The 27,291-nt window shown below is 43.6% G+C and overlaps 1 protein-coding gene across 1 annotated transcript in view; it reads left to right on the plus strand.

Moving 5' to 3' along the window:
* The first annotated feature begins 5,789 nt into the window (after positions 1-5,789).
* The window catches only part of NR3C2 (nuclear receptor subfamily 3 group C member 2), a 582,332-nt gene continuing 560,830 nt past the window's right edge, over positions 5,790-27,291 (plus strand). The window contains 2 exon segments of the mRNA XM_030191661.1: positions 5,790-6,069; positions 10,257-12,051. Of these exon segments, the coding sequence (XP_030047521.1) occupies positions 6,045-6,069; positions 10,257-12,051 (1,820 nt within the window). The 5' untranslated portion in view covers positions 5,790-6,044.

The raw sequence follows: 27,291 nt of genomic DNA on the forward strand, positions 1-27,291 counted from the left end.
TTTTCTTATCATATGTCCATCTTAACCCGATATAATGTATATTTATGTAACTTCTTCATTACTTAACTGGCAGCAGAACACTGAATGCAACCGCAACTTTCACCCACTAGGAACCTCAGCCGACTTGGCCAGGTTTCGAAACTTCTTCAGGGCGAAGGTTCTCTCTTACATCTCCTCTCTCATTCTTATTCTGAAACAAAATGGCTGTTTTATATAAAAAATACAGATGAACACAGAATTAGTGAGTGGAACATCAATTAGATCAATGAGGATCAATGAGGATGCGCATCTGACTACGTAAAATATCACAGATATAGTAGCCTAGATGCAATAGGTCTGAAGATCCTCTATAGCATACCTGATATGATAATGTTTTGAAGATTAAGAATTGTTGTGTGCTTGGGAATTACTTAAAGATAACAATTGATTGTTAGTACCCAATTATTGGCACTAATTGGCTTGCTAGCCAATTTAGTTACGCATGTGCCATTTATAGAATCCAAGGCCATATGTCTGTGCATAGTATACTATTGGACACCGTTATATCCCATTGTGCTTGGGATCCAGAATCAGTATAATATGACCGAGTCATTGGACTACAATCCCAGTCTTCTTTTTCATAGTTGAGAACCTTTTCTTCCCCCCCCTCCAAATCAGCACTCTATGTTCCTTCCAACGCTCCACCTGTAAATTCAAGCACAGCCTGGGATAGGCATACAGAGGTGCAACTGGTAGGAAAAATGAGACAATAATGCCTCTGTAAGTGTTTGGTAACCTCACATGCAGTACTGTTTGCAGTCGTGGAGGCCATATGATGAAAAGGATAGTACTTCTCTGGACTACCAAATGGTGCAGATCTGCACCAACCTCTCCCCCACCCCCAACAAAAAAACCAACCTTATGAAATGAGAGGACCTAAGTATGAATACCTTAGAAGAAAAGAAAGCTGGGGGAGGGGGTATAATAGAGACATTTAAAAAAGGTGTAGATAATGCATAAGAAGTAAACTCTGCTCAGAGGAAAGACTGTTTTAAATGTTATAATGTAAGGCTCCAAATGGCATAGGCTCATTATCAACATCAGAAAGTCTTTCCTCACAGAAGAGGCAGTGGATGCATGGAACTGCCTCCCAGTGGAAATAAAAATACTTAATTGGTTTCAAGAAAACTCAGGATTCCTAGTTGCAAAGAAGAAAAGGGAAAGTCAGAAGTCAATCGAGGTCTATGGTAATTGCACCAAGAATGAAACTGGGTAGACTAGGTGGGCTTTACAGTTCCTATCTGCTGCAGAACTGCCAAGTTATCCAGGTCCAGGGGGGAGACTTTTTGGCTAGTCCTGGTTTTAAACTTACATTCCTAAGAAGTGTGGTATCTGTACTTCAAAATTCTTACCCACTGAAGTCAGTATTACAGGTCCCATAATGCACTACGATGAGGCTGGCAGAAATCCAGGACTGTCCAAAAAATCTCTCTCTTGGAACTGGGTAACTTGGAAGGTCTGTAATTTTTTATGTTCCAGCATCTAAAAAGATGGTTTTGTTTAAGATATGCTAGTAGAGAAAATAATGAATGTCACAAACCAGTTTGCAAGGTCAAGAATTACTTACTATGCCTGTATTTCCAAACCCCAGAGAAGGGGTACCATTTATTATTATTTGTTGCATTTGTATCCCACATTTTCCCACCTACTTGCAGGCTTAATGTGGCTTACATAGTACCGTGATGGCGAATGCCAATTCCGGTGTCAGAAATACATAGTGGTAATTGCGTTAAAGTCCAAGAGTAACAGAGTGTCTTAGGTAGAAGGAGACTAGAATATCATGTTTCTTCAACGTTACTGTGCTCATTACCCATATAATATCCTCCCAAGTCTGACAGGAGTCAGTGACTATCTTGTAGTATAAGCGTATCCCATGTGTTGCCATGTAAGTTGTACATACCACTGGTAACTATTTATATAATACTGGTATGTATAATATGAGCCAATAGTTAAAAATAAGGAAGCTCCTTTCTGTGGTTAACAGCAGAAAGGTCCTGCAGTTGCAACTCCCTCCAGGGCTTCCACTGAAATTATGCACTGGAGTAAATACTTTGTAGCCTCCTGAAATGTGTGGATTCACCTACTGTAAATCCAAAAGAATAATAAAATGCTTTCTCATACCTTTCAGACGGTTGAGTCATAGAAGAGCAGAGGAAGCTGAAAAATTCCTAGTTATGATAAATTAATGCTCATATTAATGAGCCTGATACCAAGGAGGTCCAGGAAGGAAATTATTTTTGCTACAGTGACTGAAAATGTCACTACTGCAGGTCAGATGAGAATGGGGGGCGGTTTCCCCTAATTACAAATAATTTCAACATGCCTATATGCACAAAATGATCATACAGCTCCTTGTGACTCTGGGCAAGTCACTTAACCCTCCATTGCCCCATGTAAGCCGCACTGAGCCTGCCATGAGTGGGAAAGCGCGGGGTACAAATGTAACAAAAATAAATAAATAAATACATGTTACAATAAAAGCTAAACAGTACTTGCTCTCAAATGGGTCTAGCCTTTACATACATACAGCAGCCATAACCCATCCAGGGAGAGCAAGTATGGGCAGCTGCCCGGTAGCTTAAGTAGCCTGAGGTCCTTTATCTGTGATAGAAAGGGAAGAACAGTCCCGGTTGTTTCTAGCTCATCTTCCAGCTCTCTTAAGACACTTCCTCCCTCTCCAGACGGGCGGGAGTAGGATAGAGCACAGCTGAGCTGACGCGCGAGGTACCAATGTTTTCTTTTCAGCGAAGGATGTAGTTGTCGTATGACACCTCTATCAGGCGCAAAGTGGACCTGGAAGAAAGCGGGTGGGGGAAGAGAATGGTAAAAATTGAAAGGAAAAAGACCGCCGTCGTCTGGGCGCTTGTCCAGCCTACCTAGCCCGTGGGCGGTGCAGAGCGCGGCGCAGCAGCACCAGACGGCGGCGGGGAACAGGTGAGCGGTTGGGAATTGACAGGCGGACGGTGACGTCAGCGTCCCGACACTGCCCACTCCTTTACGGTTGCCTTACTCCCGCGCGCAGCGCGGGCCTTCATAGATGTCGGGGCGCGCGCTCAACCCCCACCCACGCTAGCCCGAGGAAAAGCGACGCGCGAGCCTGGCCACAGAGATGTAGAGCACGAGAATGAGAGAGTGCGCGCGCGTGCCAGTCCTCCTCCTGGCTGGCTGGCAGTCTGTGTAGTTCGGAGCCAGAGCGCCGCAGCACCAGCAGCCGCCGACACCGCCTCCTCTCGCCGGCGCTCATCGCGAGTCTCCTGTCTCTCTTCCATCCTCAGCTTCGCTCGCGGTGTCTCTCTCTCTGTCCTGCTGTCAGCGCAGACGGTTAGCAAGAAAATACAACCCCCGGGCCCCGACCCTCTCTGCCACAGCTGCCCCGCCCCCACCGACCAGTAATGACAGCGCCACAATAATTAAAGTCCCCAAAACACGGCGGAGAACAGCAGGATAGCGTACTCTTGGATTTTTTTTTTTTTTTTTTAAAAGGGGACAGTGCGGGGAAGACAACGAAAAGGAAAGAAAGAAGGACAAGAGGATAGGGTTATTAAAAATACAAAAAAAAGTTTACACCCCTGTGGCTGTGTAAACTCTCAAACGTCCTCGCAGGCGGGGAGTTCACTGGGAATGACTTGAAGTTTTTGTCCACCCATTTTCTGCTTGGCAATCGGCACCTCCTCCACCTCCACGGATTATTATTATATAATTATTGCTGCTTTTTTTTTTTTTTTTGGAGCAGGGTGGGTGTGACCGGACAATTTTTACTGTAGCTGCCGCCAGTGGAGATCGGAGTGAACTTGCTGGTTATTTCATTTTTGTTTCCCCCCCCCTCCCCCCACTTCATCCTTTGCAAGCAGGACGAAGCTCGGTTGTCTCTAATGTGCCATTCCCATCTCCTTGGATTTTCTGCATTTAATCTACACCTCCAATTTAGCGTTCTTACTATAATTCGTTTAAAAAAAGAAACCCAGAAAATCCCCAGATCGCCGTGGCTGTGGGCAGCCTCTGGAGCCCGCAGGTCAAGCCGCCTGTGATGTCGTAGGAAAGGTGAGTGTGAAATCTCTGGCACAGGACTTGGACGAGGGGGAAGGGGGGGGGGAGCAACAGACAGTGCAAGGTCCATGCTGGGTTAGGAAAAACAAACCATACTGTACACACACACACACACACACACACAGTATCTCTGGGAAGGTAATAGTACCCGGTCCATGCCAACGCCTGTGTTAAATCGGTGAAAGCACAAGAAATAATTAAACTTGTATTTCTTTTAAATAGTACTGAGAAGTCTGGGAGCAACACAGTTCTTGTCTGCTTTGGAAGTGCAGATCAATATTGGCAGAATATTGAAGCGCAGAATAACACGTGACTGGTTGCCTTTGCTACCTAGAGATGCCGTGCATGTCTATTTCCACACTGATCTGTCTGGACGGGTTTTTTTTCTTCAAATTTCTGTTTCACCCAGATATTGTAGATTACCAAAAATAAAAATAATAAATGAAAAAAACCAAAACGTTGTATTATTATTTTTTTTTTTACCGGGGAGCACTTTTGTTCTGGTTTTTCTAACAGACGATCGCACGAATTAAACCTGTTTCCAACGGGCTGGCAGAAAAATGAAGAGAGACTGTAGGTCAAGAGATGTCGGGGTTTGTCTGCTCCGCCGGGCTTTCCTTGCTTCTTAGTTTCTTAGTGACGAAAAGAATAAGTTTATAATCACACATGCATATTTGAGAATGCGTCACAACTCTTGACATGCCGCCAGGATTTATTGTTACTTAAGTAAGGCATCTATGAAAAAAAAAGAAGAAAATATTTGCTAAAATAGTTGGAAGCAAACGCGATGCTCTCACAGCGTGCTGTGCAGGGCATCGGAAACTGTTTATGCCTTTATAGAATGCAACTTTGACTGCAAGCTTAAGCCTTCTATCCCAGCCAGGTAAATGGAGCCAAGGGCATTGCGAAGCTAGCGCTTTCTGAAGAGACGGCTGCTTTTAATTGCATGCGTGTGTATTGTTTAAAACAAGGAAATACAGAAAATAACTCTGGAATGTGATCGAGTTAGGTGCACACACAGGGAAGCAATCATCAGAAGCAGTAAAAGGGAAGGCGGAAGACTGCTGTTCCGCAAAGTTCCAGGCCGGTGGGGTTCACCTTGGCTCAGGTAGGGCACTCCAGACTAAATATTTCAAGGAAATTGTGGGGGGGCACGCCACTTTTGTAAATGCGTGGTCAGCGCTCTACAAGATGGATTAGAAAGGGGAAGCAAATATAGGATAGGGGATCCCCTCCTCCACCCCCCTGGTGTTGCAGCAACGAAGGTTGGAGAGAGTTGGAGCGCGTCCGCGGGCTGCCTCTTATTTGCAGCTTTAGCTAACCCTGCTGGAGATGCAGCTCGGGCACATGAATGCACTGCAAGAAAAGCCGCAGCTTAAGTGGTGCCACACGGGCCGCCGGAGCCCCCTGTTCTGGAGAGGGCAGTGTGGGCTCTACCTCCTAGGCTTGTTGTGTCGCAGTAACTTTGGATCAGCTGTGTCGCCGGAGCCGCTGAGTGGCATCACCCTGACCCAATGAAGGGGGAGGCAGGGCAAAGACAGCGCGGCTCTACTGGCCTTCCGAACCAATAACCTGGGGAGAGGCGGGAGCCGGGCTAACTTTTCCTCTTCCCTTCTCTCCCCCCTCCCCCCCTCGGTTGGGGTTTTGTGTTTGTAATTTTTTTTCAACATGTGACACTTTTTAAAAGGCTAGGCAGTAGTACCTCCGCTGCCTGGGAGAAAGGCCACAACAACCGTTGCGTGCCAGGGCTTAGCCTGAACCAGTCCCACGCCCACCGTGGCCCTCTCTTCAAGTTCTGAAGTGTTTGGTGTTTATTCGTGTGTTTATTTTATTTATGTGGCCTGCGGTTTTGTGCGGCGACTTGGGAGTTCTGCGTACTCCGAGACACGGAAGACGGGCTAAAAAGAGGAGAATAATCATCATCATAATAATAATCATCATCATCACAGTCATAAGTAATGCTCCTCAGACTGGCTGCAACAGGTAGAGCAAGCGCGCGCGCGGCAGGTGGCTGTGGAGAGGCAGCCCTGGCTCCTTTCCTTAAGGTTTTTTATTTATCATCATTCTTTATTATTATTGGACCCTGCGGTTGCCGATCATTTGCTGAGCGTTATTACATCGTGGGTACCAGTGGGAGGTCATAAGTTCTGGGCGAAGGAGAATGACCTTGTGCTGCCTGCCGGGCCACTGAGGAAAGGGGGCGGGGCTCGCGCTTTCGGCGGGCGTAAAATGAGGGGGTCGAGCTCCCCTCGAGCCCCGGGCCCTGATTGTTATCTGCCTCAGAACGCCTCGAGGCTTTTCTCCCAGCACTGTTTTCGCTGTTGGGAGAGACGCCCCCCCCCCCCCCCCGCGTTAATTTCCCTTCATATTCAATGCGGCTCTACATCTGCAGTGAGAGTGAGACTCGACAAAACATTGTTTGGAAGAAAGTCCAGCAATAACAAATGAACGTAAATGTATGCAAATGAGCCGTCAACTGCACAAGAAGTGCCGAGGATACTTTAATTTGGTTAATGAATTAATCATATTGAAATATCACTTAGTGAACAGTAAACTATTCTTTCTTTCACTTCTGTACGGCATCTTTAACTTTTATCAAATGGAGTTATGGACTTTTTTTTTTGTACATGTAGTCACCAATTTTTGATCCATGCACTGTAACGTTCTTATTTTTAGATCTTGAATGTTATGTTTTTGATTTACTAAGTTGTGTGTAGGTGTGATTTCCTAAGATATGTAGGTATCCTACAAATAAGCTGATCTTAATTGAAACGTGTGTGTGTGTGTATGTGTGTGTGTGTGTGTGGGGGGGGGGGGGGTGTAACTTACTGTTCTGCCATAAACTGGGCTAAATTGGTGTATTTTCAAAGCATCTTACAATTACCTGGAGGCATATTTTCAAAGCATTTAGACTTACAAAGTTGCATAGTAGCCTATGGAACTTTGTAAGTCTAAGTGGTTTGAAAATGAACCCCAAGTTATGTAACTTTGAAGTCTAACTGCTTTGAATATACTCCTCCACATAACTTTGTTTTGTAAGCCTAAGTGCTTTGAAAATGTCAATGTAGTCCGGTTTATGGCAGAACAGTAAGTTACCACTGTATAAGTTTCAATTAAGATCAGCTTATTTGTAGGATACCTACATATCCACACACATACAATGATTGCTGTGTAGCAAATGCGACAAAGCCCATAGGAATTGAATGGGTTGCGGGTCGGGAATCACCACTATGGCTTTGTAAAAGGAGCCCTAAGTATTTTGAAATTGAGCCCCAGAGTAACCTATGGAACTTTCTAAGTGCTTTGAAAATGAGTCCTAACTTTAACCTCCCCCCCCTGTTTACAAAGCCATGCTAGCCGCAACCGGTGTGCTAAAGCTGACACCCCGTTCACTTTGAATGGGCTGTGTCGGTGTTACAGTGCAGCTTTGTAAACAGGGGGGGGGGGGGGGGTAAGTATACAGAAGTATGCTCAGACAAACTCATAGTATTGCTTTGTCTGATGAACAGTATGTTCAGTTTTTATTTTAAAGAAAGAAAAGCCTTTGTCCATAATTATGTGCTGCAGAGAAATGATATAGATTACCTGGAGATATATGATATTTGTTTTTGAAATATTGCGTGCATTAAATTATTTCCCCCTTCCCCTTGACTATGGGGTTCCACTGAACAGAAGCATTCCCAAAGTCATTTTTGGAACTTCTCCTAAGAAACAGGTTTTGGGTTACATTCTATATATGGCACCTGAAAATTCTGCACGGAAAAAAATTTCACCTAGGCATAGTCTGTAAAATACACCTAAACTTTATAGAATAGGCTTAAATTTCCATGCAGTATATAGAATGACGCCAAGCACCTTTCCACATGACCAGATGTAATCACAGCCATCCATGCCATGGCGTAAGTCTCAACACCTAAATTAGGCGCAGAGTGGGTGTATTCTATAACAACGCACATAGATTTTAAACGCCTATGCCCCACCCATGGCCATGCCCCCTTTTCAATGATACTACTTAAAATTTAAGCTCACCACATTACAGAATATGCTTACTGAGTTGTGTGTGTAAATCTTAATGCCAATTAGGGCTGATAATTGCTTGTTAACATCCAATTAATAGTGCTGATTAGCTGGTTAACCAATTACATGCATTGTTATAGAATACGCTTTGATTTTCATGTGGAAATTAAGGCACCATATTAGAATCCTGGGGTTTATACCTTGATGCTGTATAGCCCCCCCACCTTGCCTCTAGACAGCTCTATACTAAACAGTGCCTTACAATTTGACCCATAAAGTAGGATTGCACATTTTATCTTGATATAGACTTAAGCTTTTCTTAGCTCCAGATATTAAGATCAGGACCTTCTGTGGGCTGATTTATTGTGCTAGGTACACTAAAAATATAATACACACTGAAGGAAAGCAACACTTAGTTCTATTTTGGCACGTGGACAGTTGAAATATTTTCTTCCTCTTGAGTTTCACAGTTAGCACGTTCTCAATGTCACCTTCAAAGTCTATTGTAAAAGTGGCTAGTTTATATATAGAGGGAATGCATATTTATTACCAGTGTTAGGGATTAATACCAACGTGTATCAAAATGTCAGTTTTGGATGGAAGCCATCTGCTCTAAACTTCAAGACTTGCCACACAGTTCTGTGTACATCACACCACTCACACAACATCTTTTCATACCCCTTTCTGCATCAGGATACATTCCAAAAATTATCCAGTTTCTGTATCAATATTTGATACAATATTTGTTAAAAGGTGTATTATATTTTTATGCCGGGAAATGTTTAGCTTAAACATGTAGTCTCCACCTGGACGTGAAATAAAGTTTTGAAAATCATTTTCACATGTTCTGGTAGGGATAACATGTGTAAAGGTTTTAAAATGGTGTTGGTCTCTGTTTCCAGCCTCTCTCTGCTTTTTTTTCTCTTTTCTTATCCTGTATAATTCTTTCCTATTTATTGTTTTTCCTTTTCAGTTAGTTGTAATGTATAGTACTAATTATAAACTGCTACTTTAAAGCAGGGTATTAAGTTGAAATAAACTTGAGCTTCAACATTGTCACCAGTGGAGGAGTGGCCTAGTGGTTAGGGTGGTGGACTTTGGTCCTGAGGAACTGAGTTCGATTCCCGGCACAGGCAGCTCCTTGTGACTCTGGGCAAGTCACTTAACCCTCCATTGCCCCATGTAAGCCGCATTGAGCCTGCCATGAGTGGGAAAGCACGGGGTACAAATGTAACAAAAATAAAATAAATACTATTGGAGATTCTACATGGAATGTTGCTACTATTGGAGATTCTACATGGAATGTTGCTATTCCACTAGCAACATTCCATGTAGAAGGCTGCGCAGGCTTCTGTTTCTGTGAGTCTGACATCCTGCACGTATGTGCAGGATGTCAGACTCACAGAAGCAGAAGCCTGTGTGGCCACATTGGTGATCTGGGTGATCTGCAAGGGCCGACCTCTCATAGTAGCAACAGTGGCCTAGTGGTTAGGGTGGTGGACTTTGGTCCTGAGGAACTGAGTTCAGTACCAGGCACAGGCAGCTCCTTGTGACTCTGGGCAAGTCACTTAACCCTCCATTGCCCGTTGCATTGAGCCTGCCATAAGTGGGAAAGCGCAGGGTACAAATGTAACAAAAAAAATGTTTACAGGGGAAATGTTTTAGCAATTTTTTCTTAAATCTGATTAGAAAGTAATAGGCGTGAATAATGGTTTATTTTGATGTTTAAGAAGAGCTGGAATTGCTAGGGCAATGAAAGGGCATCTAAATACAAATGGAAGAATACCTTCTGACTAATTTTCTCTCTCATCAGTACAAAAAAGGAGTAATTTAGACTAGATGGGATATCATTATTCAGTCTGTCTCTATTGAAGCTCTCTAATATGAAATTTCTAATATTGGAAAATGTTGGACCCCTTCTTGCAAGGTCAATTACCCATAATAGTTTACTATGAGACAGTCTGCATATTTGATTTTCTTCAGTTCAAACTGGAAAAGTAATTTAAAAAAATACAGAAGTGTTGTTATTCAGTCTATGCATAGTATTCCTGAGATGTTTGTGGTTGACTTCTGTTTGTGCAGTTTTAGAAAGTTATGTCTGAAAATGTTTTGTGTACTAATTTTCCGTTTCTTATGAATGCTTTCTTTCCTAGCTATGGAGATCAAAGGCTACCACAGTTTCCCACAAGGCAGAGATATGGAGAAACAGTGGAATCAGGCTCCTCAGTCCATGGAGTATTCAGTAGCAGGTGATGGGCAGCAGAACCAGGAGAATGCCTACATGGAAATTTTAGATTTAAATTGCATTTCTGATGCTTTTCCACAGGACAGTGGTCAAGAAAACAACAGAGGAAAACAAGAATTACATCCTTGTCTCAGGCAAGAAAATAATCACCCTAGTATTTTAACTGAGGACATCAAATCTGAGCTGGAGTCAAAGGAACTTTCAGCGACTGTAGCCGAATCCATGGGTTTGTATATGAATTCCCTGCGGGATCCTGAATACCCCTATGATCAGCATAATCAACAAGGAGCCATAAGCCCTGCAAAGATGAATCGAAGTGTTGAACAATCTGTGAAGTTTTATAAGGGAAACAGTCACTGCTCTTTTGCATTAAACAGTGCTAACAGACCACTGAGATCTGTGGTACCAAACACTGGAAATTCTGTGAATGGAACTGTAATGCATAGTACTGTCAAAAGCCCTGTAGTCTGTAATGAGAAGAGCCCTTCAGGTTGCAGTCCTTCTGCCATAGCTACAGGTCGAAGTCCTGCTCGAAATAATACAGCCTCTTCATCTGCTTGTTCCACTAACTTCAGTAATTTCACAGTACATGGTATGGTAAACCAAGGGACTCCTATGTCATGCTCATCAAACATTGAAAGTCAGGGCCCTATGTCTCACAGCCCTGCACATACTAGTAATCTAGAGTCTCCTCTTTCTAGCCCCTTAAGTAGCATGAAATCACCCATTTCTACCCCACCCAGTCACTGCAGCCTGAAATCTCCAGTGTCAAGCCCCATCAACATTACCATGAGATCATCTGTTTCTAGTCCTGGGAATATTAACAGTTCAGGGTGTTCTATGTCCAGTCCTTCCAATACCAATAATAAGTCCACGCTTTCCAGTCCTGCAATGAGCACCAGAGGGTCTTCAATCTGTAGCCCAGAAAACAGTACACTAGGTTTCCCATCTTCAGGGATATCTACTGAATCCGGAACAGTACAGCAAATTGTGCCCAGCACAGAAACAAAGGACAAATGCGTAGTCACCTTTTCTAAAATGGAGGGACTGGAGAATGACATCTCAACCAATGGTTCAGCCAATCAGTTGGACCTGTGTAAATTTGTAAAACCTGACCCAGACAGCGTTTTCAATAGCTCTTGTCTTGGAGAAAGCTGTGATATTTCTTCCAACTCTACTTTTCCAGTATCTGTCAAGACTGAACCATCTAAAAATCCTTGTTCAAATACCCCGTTTAAAGGGACACATATAGTAAACCCTTTTCCTTTTATGGATGGTTCATATTTTTCCTTTATGGATGACAAGGACTACTATTCACTTTCTGGGATTTTAGGACCACCTGTTGCATCATTTGCCACCAGTGGTGATGGTAACAGATTTCCAAATCCTGGCCTGACGATGGGGATTAAGCCAGAGCCCAACGATGATGCTTATTATCAAGAAAATAGTGTGCCATCATCTGCTATCGTGGGTGTTAACTCAGGTGGGCAATCATTTCACTACAGGATTGGGGCTCAAGGCACAATCTCCGTATCACGACCTGTCCCTCGAGAGCAGTCTTTCCAGCATTTGAATTCATTTCTTCCAGTCGGGTCAGTAGGCAGCACGTGGAAAACACATTCTGACTTGTCTCAGAGTTCCTTGTCATGCAGAAGAAATGATGGTTTTTCCATTCCAGGATACATTCCAGAAAGTGTGTCAAGGTGAGTAAGAAAGAGAGAGAGAGCATGTTTTCTGAACTCAAGCCATCAGCTTGTAGTAAGAAACCTGTATTCATGAACCTGTGATTCTTACTGTTCACCCTCAAGGTGTGTGCTGTTGTAATTACTCAGAGCTGCATATTTACATCTCTTTTGTTCGGTGCCTTATTTTTGTTGTTACGCTAGTTCAGCTAGGTTGCTGAGACAGATTGTGAGAAAATACGGCAGCTAGTATTATTATAGTTCACTTTTCTAAGCTTTCAGCTGCTTCATTTATTTATTTATTTGTTACATTACATTTGTACCCCACATGTTCCCACCTATTTGCAGGCTTAATGTGGCTTACGTAGTACCGTAAAGGCGTTCGCCAAGTCTGGTAGAGGAACAAATACAAGGTGATGTGGTCGAGTAAGGAAGGTGTATTTCATGTGCTATCATGAGGCAGTGTTAGTGTAAGAGCATCCGTCTCAAGAGCACATCCAAATAAGCAAGCAGTGGTGCCGTAACTTTTTAATACGTTTTGTTTGTCTGTCTTTTAGTGGTTTAAAAACTGAGTAAGAGGCCAGGCGCCGTCTGTTCTGATGTACTGTAATTGTATGAGCATTGTGGTTTTACGCGCAGGCCAGTACATATTCTGCAGTGGTCAGAAGTCCAGAGCTTTATCAGAGTGCAGAAAATGGGATAGTTTTTTTTTTTGTTTGTTTTTTTAATTTTCCTGTGTTTCAGTGTAGTATTTCTATATGAAGCACTTTACAGGTAGATTGGTTTTGTCATTTTTGTTTTTTTTTACCCAAACTAATGGCAAATTCGCCCTGTTGGCATTGGTCATGTAAGGCATTGCTTTTTGATCTATATATACAGTTGAGATTTATTGGGGGGGGGGGGGAAGAAAAATAATGCCTTTAGGATAAAAGGGACACCGGACAGAACCCCCCCCCCCATTTGTTTATAATGTAATTATTTTAGCAGTTGCTGTAAACATGGTGCTGTACCCTGTGTCATAATTGAGTGTGAAGTCTTGCATTTATTTATTTATTGCATTTGTATCCCACGTTTTCCCACCTCTTTGCAGGCTCAATGTGGCTTACAATGTATCGTTATTGGTAGGTAGTAGATTGGGAGATAACAGTTAGTGTTACATAAAGAGTAGCGTAATCGAAATTTCAACAAGCTAGATATAAGCAAAAACAATGCTGATAGGTGTAGGTGGCGATGTATTACTTTTATAGTTGCTGATTTTATTGGTATGCCTTATTAAAGAGGTAGGTCTTCAGGGATTTGCGAAAGTTAGTTAGTTCATAAGTAGTTTTTAAGTTGCCCGGCTGCGGCCAATGTTTCAATGTTGATGTCCCATTGTTATACTCCTAACGACACTTCGATGGTCTCGCATAACTTGTACAATGTAACCCATAACCAAGTTGTAACAAATGTATTTCCATTATTCATATCTTATTGTAAGCCACACTGAGCCCGCAAAGAGGTGGGAAAATGTGGGATACAAATGCAATAAATAAATAAATAAATAAATAGGGTCCTAGAAGCGAAGGCAGACTGAGCATGTGGCAAAGGTTCTATCACCTGGAGACCAGGAGCAAAGAAAGGGACACACAAGCAAAATGTTACAAAACTCTGTTCTGTGATACTTCATTAGTTTCCACTTGTTGTAACTAGTACTCAGTCATTGCCTTTCACCTCTGCTGTACTGGTAACTCAGGTTTCATCTCATGTGCCCCCAGGCTATCTAGATACGGTGAGCACATTAAGGCAGTCTTCTGAACTACAGTAGCAATACTAAGAAAACATGTTGTGGAATTTTGTTTTGTAAAATCGATTCTGAATTTTCATCGCACTGTCATTCTAATTTTGGAAGTAATATTTTTTTTGAAAGCACCTTCTATTTAACCCCATAACTGTAACCTTAGACTTCCTAGTTTGGCTCTCAGAATATCTTTAAATATAAGAGAAGTATTTGCATTTCGTTGGATTTAAGAGCCAGGTTCATATATGCAAATGTCCCTAGTGAATATGCAAGACAGATCATGAGATTCAGTAAGGCTCTAGGCACCACTACTCTAGACGAAAATGTCATGAGACTGGAGAGAGGTGAATTCAGTAGTAACATGTCCATAGCTGGGTGGCTGGTGGCTGTGAGATTTGCATGATCATTTCCTGCTTGGTGCAAAGGTGACAAACTTTAGACAATGCTGGGGAGTTGCTGGCTGCATTGGTACTTGTGGGTACCAATGACATAGAAAATTGTGGGAAGGATCTGGAAGCCAAATTTGGGCTCTTAGGTAGAAAGAAGAAATCCAGAACCTCCAGGGTAGCATTCCTAGGAGCCAAGTGGCAGACATAGCTTCAATGTGTGGAGGAGATGACTTTGCAGGGAAGGTGGGGAGGTTAGATTTGTTAGGAATTGAGCAACGTTCTGGGGAAGGGAGAGCCTATTCCAGAAAGACGGGCTCCATTTTAACTGGGGTGGAACCAGACTGTTGGCAATAATGTTTTTAAAAAGGAGGTTCTGCAGCTTTTAAAGCTGGAGGAGGAAAGCTGACAGTCACTCAGGAGCACATGGTTCAGAGCAAGGTATCTTTGAAGGATACTATCAAAATGGGCAACTTAGGGCATTCCAGTAGAGAGTTTGCAACAAAGGCAGAAAGGACATGAATAATTTGCAGTCTTTCAACTGCTATGCAGGTTGTAGATGCAAACAAAAAGCACACTTTGAAATGTCTGAATAAATCTTCTGCAGGAAACAGATTGCAAAGTAGAGTCCATATAGGTAGAAAGTCATGGGCAGGGGCGTAGCCAGATGGTCAAATTTGGGTGGGCCTGAGCCCAAGATGGGTGGGCATGGAATTCACATCCCCCCCCCAATTCCCCTCTGGTTTGCTCCTCTCTCCACCCTTCCTTGCCCACAGACCCCAAATATTAAATACTTGAGCAGGCAGGGATCCCCAAACCCTGCTTCCTGAAGATTTCCTCCTCCTTCTCGAGCAGCCAGCACTCTTCCAAACGGCAGCCGGCAGGACTTGCCTCAAACTGATGCTGCTACCGGCTTGTTGTGCATGCTCAGTGCTTATGCATGTGTGAAAACTGAGCATGTGCAGAAGGGCCGATCTCCAGGCAAATGCCGCTGGCTGACATTTGGAAGAGCGCTGGTGTCCAAGGAGAAAATCTTCAGCTGGCAAGGTTTGGGGATCCCCACCAGCCACAGCAAGAGTGTCACAATTTTGGGTGGGCCTGAGTCCAAAGTGGGTGGGCCCTGGCCCATCCAGGCCCACTTGTGGCTACGCCACTGGTCATGGGTGAAATGAAAGAGCAGTGGTGGGCTTATAGTACCATTTGTTTGGCCAAAATGAATAGACAGATAATGAAACGTTCAAGAAGTTAGAGAAGCTAACAAATTTAGCAACTCTATAATAAAGGGCAATGTCAGTTACCTCAAAATTGACATGTCTGGAAATGCTAGGGAGGTGAAGTTCTTACATGAAATAAATGACTGCTTCACGGATCAGCTGGTTCAGGAACTGACAACAGAGGAAGCTGTTTTAGTGGAATGCAGGACTTGGTGTGAGAGGTAGTGATGTTGGGTCCACTTGGCAATAGCAATCATAATGTGATCAAATTTGACAGGGCCGGCGCTAGGGTCTGTGGCACCCTCCTGCAAACTATCAGTTGGCACCTCCCCTCCCGTTCCAGCATCTCCTTTCTCTTTTCTCCTCCCTACCCTTTCTCCCACCCCACCCCGTTTTTCAGCCCAGTGCCTTAAAAGGTGAAGAAAAGTTTTGTTTTGTTTTGTTTTTTTACTCAACTTGTTACTTTATTTGAAAGCTTCCCATATGTAGATATAAATATTATGAAATAAAATTGAATATCACTAAAACTGCTTAAACTGCTGGTGGAAAGAGCACTATTAAAGGCTATATTTTGTGCTTCTTTTTCTAAGCTGTTCTATACAATACAGTTATAGATGGCCAAATTTCATTGAGGATATCCTGTTTACTGATGGGTTCATCTTAACTGTTGCTGTGCTCTGCCTTGGGAAGCCTGGTGTTATAAAGACTGGAAGTAAAATTAAACTCTCCTTTCATTGGGGAACATGGAATTACATCTTCACCTCATCTCTTTTGTACAAATGGATTATTCTGTTTTGAGCATGTTTCAGGGACAAGTGGTTTTGATAAGTCAAAATAATAAAAATATTTTCTTTCATGCAGATGTCTCATTTGCTTAAATATAACTAAATGGATTATAAGCCTCTAATGCAGTCCACTGGTTTGTCTTACATTGTGCCAAAAAAACCTGCCCTCTCCCCCCCCCCCCCCCCACACTGCCACAGTTGCTGCCATTGCCGCCATCCCCCTCTCGCATACCACAACCCCCACACACTAAAGTCCTACCTGAAAGGCCCACCCGCCCTGGTGGTATAGTGACTTCTGCAGGGGCAGGAAGGAATCCAACTCTTTCTTGCCTTCTACTGCTACTCCATCTTTGCTTTGCTGTTCTGCGTCACATTTAAAAAATGGCTGCCGAGATTTCCAGCAGCTGTCTTGTGAGACTGCTGCCAGAAGTCTCACAGCCATTTTTAAAACATGGCAGCGCCACCCATGGCGCAGAAGAGCAAAGCAGAGATGGAGTAGCAGCAGCAGCGAGCAGGAAAGAGTGGAATTCTTTCCTGCCCCCATAGCTGCAGAGGCCACTACACCACCAGGGTGGGCCCTGGCTTCAAGATAGGTCTTGGGAGGGCTGTAATGTGCGGCGGCAGTGGCCAGTGGAGTGCAGCACAACGGGTATGCATTGCAGTTTCTGGCACCCCTCGAATGTTGGTGCCCTCCTGGCGTGCATACCCTGCTTACCGCGTTCTGCTGGCCCTGAAATGAGATAATAACTGGCGTGAAGACACTTTAGGGGTCCTTTTACTAATCTCAGCAAAAAATGTCTTAGTGTACCCTCAAGTGGGCCATTTTTACCGCAGCGGATCTATTTTTTGTGTTAATGGCCATGCACTAATGTTGCCATTAGTGTGCGTCCTTTTAAAAAAGTACTACATGAGCACTTACCCCCACCCATTTTGTAGGTGGTCAGGGCTCATTTGATATCCCTGCACTAACCAGTTAACATGTGGGAACGTAGGGGGGGGGAAGGGAAATGGGACTTGATATACCGCCTTTCTGAGGTTTTTGCAACTACATTCAAAGCGGTTTACATATATCCAGGTACTTATTTTGTACCAGGGGCAATGGAGGGTTAAGTGACTTGCCCAGAGTCACAAGGAGCTGCAGTGGGAATTGAACTCAGTTCCCCAGGATCAAAATCCACTGCACTAACCACTGGGCTACTCCTCCACTAGCAACATTCCATGTAGAGGTCGGCCCTTGCAGATCACCAATGTGGCCGCGCAGGCTTCTGCTTCTGTGAGTCTGACATGTGCAGGGCGTCAGACTCACAGAAACAGAAGCCTGCGCAGCCTTCTACATGGAATGTTGCTAGTGGAATAGCAACATTCCATGTAGAATCTCAAATAGTAGCAACAGAATCTCAAACTGTAGCCAACATTCCATGTAGAATCTCAAATAGTAGCAACAGAATCTCACACAGTAGCCAACATTCCATGTAGAATCTTAGATAGTAGCAACATTCCATTTAGAATCTGAAATAGGGAAAGGGAAATAGGACTTGATATACTGCCTTTCTGAGGTTTTTGCAACTACATTCAAAGCGGTTTACATATATTCAGGTACTTATTTTGTACCAGGGGCAATGTGACTTGCCCAGAGTCACAAGGAGCTGCAGTGGGAATCGAACTCAGTTCCCCAGGATCAAAGTCCACTGCACTAACCACTAGGCTACTCCTCTGCTAACTGGTTTAACACAGGAATGCCCACTCTCCGCCCATGACACACCCCCTCAAAAAAAATTAGATATATTTTTATAGTTCATGCAGTTAGCATTTGCACATTGGAGTTACCACAGGATGCCTGAGCGTGGTACACCGTTTTTAGCTGCTTTATTGCCTAGCACAGTTTAATAAAAGGGCCCTTAAGGAAATCTATTACTTTAGCAGTTAACTTTCAAAAGTGAAACTATTATAAAATAAGGAAAATGATTTTTAAAAAAGACTAAAAGGAGCAGCTATAAAAGTTAAGTTAATAAATATCATCGTGAAAGCCAAAAATATTCCACATATTGAAAAGATGAAGGCAGGCCAAAAGACAGCTGGTATAGTTATAGGGTGAGACAAAAGAGGTTATTACAGCCAAAATAACATCTTTCAAAACATGGAAGAAAAGGATCTGAATAAAGAAAACGGAAAGCAGCATAAGCACTGGCAAGTTAGATGCAAAGAATTGATAAGGAAGGCAAAAAGAGAATTTGAAAAGAACCTTGCCTTTCAAGAAGTTTTTACTATGACTATTTGTTTCTGGTATATTAGAAGCAGAAAACCTGTGAGGAAGTTAGTTGGAATATTACATCATCAAGAAGTAAAAGGGAGTAATAGGGCACAGCCATAGCAGGGAGACAAATTCTTTGCTTAAGTCTTTACTGAGGAAGATGTAAAGGAGCTACTTGTTCCAGGCATGGTATTTAAAGGTGATGATATGTAGGAACTGAAACAAATCAGAGTGAACCTGGAAGATGTAATAGACTAAACCGACAAGCTAAAGAGCAGCAAATCACCCATTCTAGATGGTATTTGGGGAGGGAGGGGGTGGTATCCACATACACACATGAACAAATGGAATGCATATTCAAACGTAATACACTGATGGGCAGATGATCAGAATCAAACGAGGGTGCTAGAGGCTATTAGCACCACACTAGCACCTGCATTTGCTACCGCCCCATGATCAGAGCCCCCCCCCCCTCCCGAGTGTGTGAAACAATTCGCTGACAGGCTCTGAATGCAACTAGCATACAAATGCATGCTAAACAAATTCCTTCCCAATGATCAGTGAGCAGCATGTCAAACATTGTCAGCATGTCCGCGGCAAACCCTGTGCCATCTCGGAGCTGGCATTAGGGTTTGCAGATCATTGGGAAAGAATGGTGAGCCCTGTCCAGCATACATTTGCATGCTAGCAGCCCCCCTCATTCCCCCCAATACAACCCCTCACCCTGCAGAAGCAGAACCCTGACCCCCAGCCAGCGACACGGAGGCTGGAGGTCTGGTGGCCCTCCAGTCCCCCTGGCTCCCCCCGACACAAGTTCAGTGGGGCTGGAGATCCAGTGGGTCTCCAGCCCCCCCTAACCCCCCTTGACTCCCCCCCCCCCCCAAAAGGCCTGGTGGCCCAGTGGGCCGCAAATCAAGCCCCCGAAACCTGCTGGTGTAGCGGCCCTCTTTCCTACCCCTGCACCGTACCTTTGTTGGAGGAGAGAAGTACACCCCCTCCTCTTCCATCAGCACTGCCTTGAAAATGGCAGCACCCAGCCCTGCCCAGTGCATCCTGGGATGCGCTGGGCAGGGCTTCACACCATGCGCATCCCAGGATGCACTGGGCAGGGCTGAGTGCCGCCATTTTCAAGGCGGCGTTGCTGGGAGAGGAGGGAGTGTACCTCCCTCCTCCAACAAAAGGTACAGTGGGACGGGAAAGAAGGCTGCTAGACCACCAGGTTTGGGAGGGGGGGTTGATTTGCGGCCCACTAGACCATCATGGCTTTTTGGGGGGTGATACGAGGGGGGGTTAGGGGGCTGGAGACCCACTGGATCTCCAGCCCCCCTGAACTTGTGTCGGGGTATTGGGGGACTGGAGGTCCCTCCAGCCGCCGTGTCGCTGGCTCGGGATGGGGATTTCGTGAGAGCACTAGGCCACCAGAGCCATGCAGTTTGGAGTCTGGTGGTCCCACGGACCTCCAGCCGCTGTTTTTGACAGCCCATACCTGTCAAACAAGTGAGAGAGGATTGTTCAGGCACAATCCTCCCACAGTTTACCATGTTATTATCTCTGATCATAGGGGTGGTAAAGCCTTGTGCTGTTCCAGCGCTATTTTTAGAGCGCTGTTTGGAACAGTTCAGGGCTTTCAATCACCCTTTCCTCCTTTTTTCTGAGGCTCCTGCCTACTACTTCTCTTCCCTGATTGTCCCTTACAGACCCAGCCATATCCTTCGTTCTGCTTTCTCTCTCTGCTTTATCTCACACTATGTTGCAATGTACTCCCTGCTCAGCTTTCTTGGAGAGTCCTTTTTTATGGAACTCTTTGCCTTTTACTCTTCGCTCTGAGCAAACTTACCAGCAATTTAAAACCGCCCTGAAGACTCACCTTTTTACTAAAGCCTTTTTTGTAGGCCCACTTTTCTAGTAACTTGGTCAGAATTCTGTCGGTTTTATGGTTTTGCATCTGTCTCTCTAGTCTACTTTCTATCACTGTTCTCTCTCTTTTCTTAATTTATTTGGAGTTCCTTTTATTTTATGTATTGATTTTAACCTACTTGTATGAAAGGCGGCATATCAAACTTTTAATAAACTAAAACTTTCTGTTCAGATATGAATTTATCTTGGAATGCATGCATTTTATTATTATTTGGCAGTACAAGTTGCATGTTTTTCTTTTATTTGATACCATGGTAATATCTTCCACTCATTTTTCATGTAGGTCAGTGAGGTGGTTGGGGAGTTCTGTGCCCTTGGGGAAAAGTGTTTCCATGGTTTTCAGTAGTTTATTTTCTGGGCTGTTTTACTGAGAAATCTGCCTTTTCTCTGTAGGGTGGCCTATTTATTTCTGCCCATGTGTGCTGGATGGCTAAAGCAGCTGCACTGGGATACAGTCATAATGAAGCATAAAGTTGTTTGACTGATGACATAGTTTATTTTACAGCATTAATTTTCATATATTTCTGTTGTAAATGATGATATTTGATCCAGAATGCAATAACTTGTTTCCTGTTCCTGGAATATATTGACCATGTTGTGGGGGGGGGGGGGGGGGGGGGAATTGAAATTTAGAAAAATGCATTATATTTCTTTAAGAAAAACATATCAAAATTTGGCAACATGTCCCCCCACATTCTGCTGTCTACAAGTGCTGAGTGCTACCGTAATACAACCTTAGAAGGGCATTTTCAATATGATGTCTAAATCCAATTTGGGACATTTTGTAAAAAAACAAACAAACATCCAGTAGCGAACATGCCATTTTCAAACTAGAATAAAGTCCCAACGTTTTGTTTTGAAAATGGCCATTTGCTAGATGTTTTTATGCTCAATGTGTCTAAAGGAAAAGTCCATAGATCATTATTAAATGGACTTGGGGAAAATCCACTATTTCTGGGATAAGCAGTATAAAATGTTTTGTACTTTTTTTGTGATCTTGCCTGGTATTTGTTACCTGGATTGGACATTGTTGGAAACAGGATGCTGGGCTTGATGGACCTTTGCTCTTTCCCAGTATGGCAATACTTATGCACTTATCTTTTAGGACCATTAAAAAAAAAAAAGCCCAAGGGAAAAATGCATAAAAATAAACCACTGGGATGAATTGGGGCACCATTCTTAGTAGACTAGCCACACAGTGGGGTACTGCAGTGGACTTCACATAAAAAGGTCCCATGTACTTATCTCATTGTTATTCCTTTATACTGTATAGTGAGCCCTCCAAAACCCACCAAAAACCTACTGTACCTACATATAAATGACACCTGCAGAACTGTGGTGCAGCGTATTGAATTTAAACTTTTGTTATTGGTGTTTCAAGAGCGATAGGGTGTTGCTGCTGAGGCCTTAGTGTGCAGTTTGCAGTCTTATTGTCCTTCTCGGGTTACAGTCTGAAAACAGAACTTATTGGTTGTTGCTTCTTTTTCATCTGGTATGTTTGGAGGAAACTCGTAGTTGAGATTTTTTTCTTGCTGGTCCTCTTTTGTGAAATTCATTACCATTGGATATGCGCCAGTCGGCATCTGCACCCCAGTTCAAGAAATTGCTAAAAATCTGGCTATTTTCTAGGGTATTTGGCTGATGGGGGTTCTGAGTTTAGAGTTTGTGATTTGTAAGATTGTGGGTTTTTTTTTTTAATGAGTGTTTTATTGTACCTCGCCTAGATGTTTGAATAGGCAAGTTATAATTATAATAAAGAAATAAGGGCTATTGTTGTGGGGTACAATAGGTTTTTTATGGGTTTTGGAGGGCTCACACTTTCCACTAAGTGTACTAGTTAGAGTGGGTTATGGGCCTTTTGTTCCCTTCTCTGCAATGCACTACACTGACCACGAGACTACTCCAGGGACCTGCTTGCTGTTCTAATAGGACTGGCCATAACATCTGATGCTGTCGTAGAGGCTGGCATGTACTGTTTATTTCACATCTTGGGGGGGGGGGGGGGGTGGAAGGGGTCAGTGATCACTGGGGGAGTAAGGGGTTTAATGCCTTAATCCCTCCAGTGGTCTTTGGTTATTTAGGGCACCGTTTGGTCACTGAGTCATGATTGAAACGGGTGTAGCCAAAAGGTCTTTTGGCCCTAGGCGTTTTCATTGTGTTCCATTATTGCAGAAAAACGTCTGTCTTTTGTTCCTTAGTGTCAGCAACAGATGAATCCAGAGAAAAGTGGGTTGTGACCATCTACCAGCAGGTGGAGATAGAGAGCACCGATTTGAACTCTGTCTTATTGGACGGTATGCTCCAGGCATCCTCAGTATTCTCTATCTCTAGCAAGCAGGTGGACGGTCTTCTCCCTGCTTCTGTCTTCATCTGGCTGTAGCTTCTGTTCTGGAGAACTGGTTCAGTAAGCTTGGGGGTGTTAGGCTGAATGGTACTGACTTTAGGGGGTACACCTGTTGGTGCCAGGTCCGTACCCCTACCCCAATATCCTCTCCAGCCCTTCACCTTAGTCTCCTTCCTCACAGCTCCCTCAAAAAACAAACAAACAAAAACAACAGCGCTCTGGTGACTTGCACTGATGGTGCTTCAAGGCTTACTAGGGGAGTAAGAGGATTCCTTCCTTGCAGCGCAGCCTTCCTGAGGTGTCCAAACGCTAGCTTCTGTAAGTCTTCTGGGGAAGCGCTAGCACGGTTCACTGCTAGTTGGCAGCGGAGGTAGTGAAACACTGATCCCGCTATGGGCAGTGGAGAGCGGCATCAGGAGTCTGTCTGGGAGGATTCTGAGCATCAGGGCCTGTTAGCACAGTGGTAGATTTGGGTGCAAGTTCTTCCTGCGCTCTTGACACAAGTCTGTTTCCCGGCTCCTGAAGTGTCGGCGGCCATTTTTGATTCCTGCGTGCTGAACACCATGGCAGCGGGGAGTACCTTTCTAAGTCTCGAGCCGGTTTTGGGTCCGGTCCACTTAGGAACCCTGGGTGGTGCAGGAGGTACTATTTTCCCCCAAATTACACAGACCTTTTCTCTTGAAGAGCACAGCCTCCTACTGAGCCTGGCTTACAGCTGCCTGGTTTGCCTTTAGACCTCCCTGTTTTGTTGGTTATTGGAAGCAGCCTCGGAGTGGGAGTCTTCAGCCCCTTTGTCCTCTGTGCCGTCAGATGGGAATTTTTCCCGCCTTTTCTCTCTTCACACAAGCTGGAGGACTTGGAGGAGGGGGAGCTAGTTGGTGAGGAGAATGATAATCCCACAGCAGTCAGGGTGTTCCATAGGGAGGAACTCTCAACATTTATTACAAAAGCCTTACAGGCTTTGAATATTGCGATCCCGAACCCAGGGGAGTGGCAGCTCTTGGAGGCAGCCTTCTAATTAATTGTGCAGAAGAGGGGAGATCCAGTAATGGACCTGATGGTGACACACTGCAATGCGAAGGCCTCCAAATTCTTCAGCAGAAGAAGGGATTCAGGCCAGAAGTCATCGATGCCCTGCTTCAACCATGGCTATAGTCCGGCCTTCTCTACATCTTTCCCCCCGTGGCCACTGATTGGGTGAGTTCTCTGTCATGTGTGGCTTCATCTGGGCTGGGTGCTGTTAGTTGTGCCAGATTGGCCACACAGGCCATGGTACGCAGATCTGATGTCTCTTTTAGTGGATCAGCCCCTCTGGCTGCCGGCGATGCTGGAGCTCCTCTATCAGGGGCTTGGTCGTAAAAAAAAAAAGGACTAAGTAAAGTCGTCCAAGTGTTCGTCAGGGATGCCCTTCTTTTTTCCATTATCAGCCGAGGACGCCCATGTGTTAAGCACGCCCCAGTCCCGCCTTCGCTATGCTTCTGACATGCCCCCGTGAACTTTGGTCATCCCCACGATGGAAAGCAGTTGAGGATGCCCAAAATCGGCTTTCGATTATGCTGATTTGGGTGACCCTGTGAGAAGGACACCCATCTTCCGATTTGTGTCGAAAGATGGGCGCTCTTCTCTTTCGAAAATAAGCCTGCTAGTGTTCTGAAGCACTTTGTTGTTACTGCTGATATTTGACTGTCAATTGATTAGATTTATATCAAGAATAATTCCCAGTATTTTTAGTTGTATTTCGATTTGGTATGTGAAATTTTGTTGAGTTGTGGGGTTATAAGGGTTTGATAGAACTAGGAAGTTGGTTTTGTCTCTATTTAATTTGAGTTTGAATGTTGCTGCTCAGGTTTCCATAAGGTCCAGCCCTGTTTTGACTTGTCCAGTATTTCTGTAATTCTTTTGTTAAATGGTGTATAAATAGTGATGTCATCTACGTATATGAATGAGTTAAAGCCCATTGTTTCTAGTTCTTTTCCAAGTGGAGCCATAATAACATTGAACAGTGTTGGTGACATTGGAGAACCCCGAGGCACCCCATACTCGGAGTTCCAAGAAGTTGATAGCTGGTTGGATATCTTCACAATGTAGTATCTGGTCTTTAGGAAGCCGTTGGACCACGCGGCCATTGCACCGCTGACTCCCATGTAATTGAGCAGGGTCATTAGTGTTGCGTGATCTACTTAATGAAATGCACTGGACATATCGAATTGTAATAATATGTTCTGACGTTGACTTATTAAGCTTCTGAACTTTATCAGAGTGGTTACAACCATTTTAGTGCTGTACTGTGGTCTGAATCCTGATTGGGATTTATGGAGGATTGAGAATTTTGTCATATATTCCATTAGTTGTTGTGCTACCAGTTCTTCCATCGTTTTGGTCAGTAGTGGTGTTGAGGCCACTGGTCTATAATTGGTGAGATGGCTGATCTTGTTAATTATGTTCTTTGGGATGGTTGTAAGTACGATTTCGTCTTTATGCTTTGGGAAGTCGCCTTTTTGTTAACATGTATGTGATGTGGTTGGTGAGGCTTTCGATGAACCAGTTTGGTGGGCTTTTCATCATATAGTTGGGGCATTTGTCTAGTAGACAGTTCGCATGTGCATATTTTGTCAGTAGTTTACTGTGTTTGCTTTGGGTGGTTCGAAAGAAGAACAGATTCTATCTGCTGTGGTGTGGACATTTGTTTCATATTCTTCTCAGAAGGCTGTGATGGATGTTTGGTGTCGCAAGGTTAGATCTTGTCTTTACTATTTTTTGTTTGAAATATTGTGCTATGAGCTCATTTGCAGTTGGTGGTGTTTCATTTGATGCCAGTACATCCTGAGTTTTCAGTAGGTTGTTCTTGAGTTTGAATATTTTTTCCATATTGATCTGTTCTGGGTTCATGTATGTGCTGTAGTATTTTACTTTGGCTTTCTGTATGTTGTGTTTATATGTTCTTATGGCTGTCCTCCATATACTTTTGTTCTGCTTTGTTTGGCCCATGCTCTTTCTAGTTTCCTGTATATATTTTTTGTCTGTAATAGCTCATCATTGAACCAGGGTCTCAGTTGTTTTTTATTTCTTATTTTTGTTTTGAATGGAGTTATTTTGTTCAGTGTAATTTGCTTGCTTCATCCCAATTTCTCATGAAGTGGATGCTATTTGGTGCTAAGTTATATTCTTTCTTCACTGTTGTTCAAAAGGTGTGATTGTCCACCTTCCCTCTGGTTGTGAATGTGTGTAATGATCTTGGTTTTCTGTTCTTGCTGTTCTTTTTCCACTGTAATTGAAAAGTGAGCTTGCTACGTTCTGACCATAATACCTCTTCCCATTTGTTGTTTGCTATTGTGTGATTTTTGTTTGCTGAGAGCCTATGGGCTTGTATGTCCAATAAGTGAACTTTATTGTGGGATGAAGTGCTCTGAGCTGTTGTGAAGTTCCATTGGTATAGGAAGATCCTTACAGTTTTTGTGTTGGTGTCATTCCCTTTTTCTAGGTGCAGATTGATATCTCCTATGAGTAGGATATTTTGTTGGTTTGTGCAGGTAGTTCATGAAATCATATTGGCCGTTTGTCCAACTTCCTGTGGGTCGATAGAAAAGTATGATATATAATTGACCTGCAAGTGTTATGTCAGTGATTTTGCATGCTAGAATTTCAGTTGCTGAGGATATGTGTTTCTCAACTGGATCAACGATGAATGTGGATTTATATGTTATTGCAGCTCCACCTCCCTTCTTTTTGGTTCTGGTGATGTGAATTGTTTTGTATCCCGGTGGGCATAGGTCCAGCAGTCCTGGGTCATCTTCGAGATGTAGCCATGTTTCTGTTATAAGCAATAAACCTTAGTTGTTTCGTTTCTATCCAATCTCTCAGCAAGGCTGTCTTGTTGACTACCGATCTCACATTTATATATCCTATGGGTATCGTGGCATATGTTAGTTTTGGTGTATTTAACATTTTGTATTTGTCTGTATGGTCCATTTGTTTTGAGATTGTTGTCGTGTGTTTTTCTGGCTTGTCTTTTTGTTATTGATTTTTGATTTTGTCTCAATTTTGTTGTGATGGTCGTATTTGGACTCTTCCATTTGATGGTGGGATCTTCTTTTGTCAGTGATGCGTATAGGGATTTTGTGCCATTCAGTAGTTAATGTCCCTAGTATTCTTGTTATCCATATTGTCCTCTTGTAATAGAAGATCGAAGTTCTTAGATTGGGCATTTCGAGGGGTGAATTGGCACGAGGAGCTGCCTATATTGATTCCTTATTAGTCCTAATATTTGTTCCCTTATAGTTCTGATAAGTCCTTATTAGCCCTATATTTGTTCCTTTTTAGTTCTTATGGTCTTTATAGTCCTACAAATTTTGTTGTGGCATGAGCTATCAAGTACTAGAGTCCACAGTAAATAAGCCTGAGATTTTTAAATACATGATCCCAGATTGAGCAGCACCTTTTGGATTTCCTCATTAACTAGTTTAGGAACCAGAAGAGCAGAGTGTGCCTTATAGTCCTATGTGGGTTTTTTTTTAATCATGTGAGTGTGTGTGTTTGCATATGTGTAGGAGTCTGCTTCGGTCTCGTTTGATGTTCCACTGTTTACCT

The sequence above is a fragment of the Microcaecilia unicolor genome, chromosome 2, assembly GCF_901765095.1.
Source record: "Microcaecilia unicolor chromosome 2, aMicUni1.1, whole genome shotgun sequence".
Taxonomy (NCBI): Eukaryota; Metazoa; Chordata; class Amphibia; order Gymnophiona; family Siphonopidae; genus Microcaecilia; species Microcaecilia unicolor.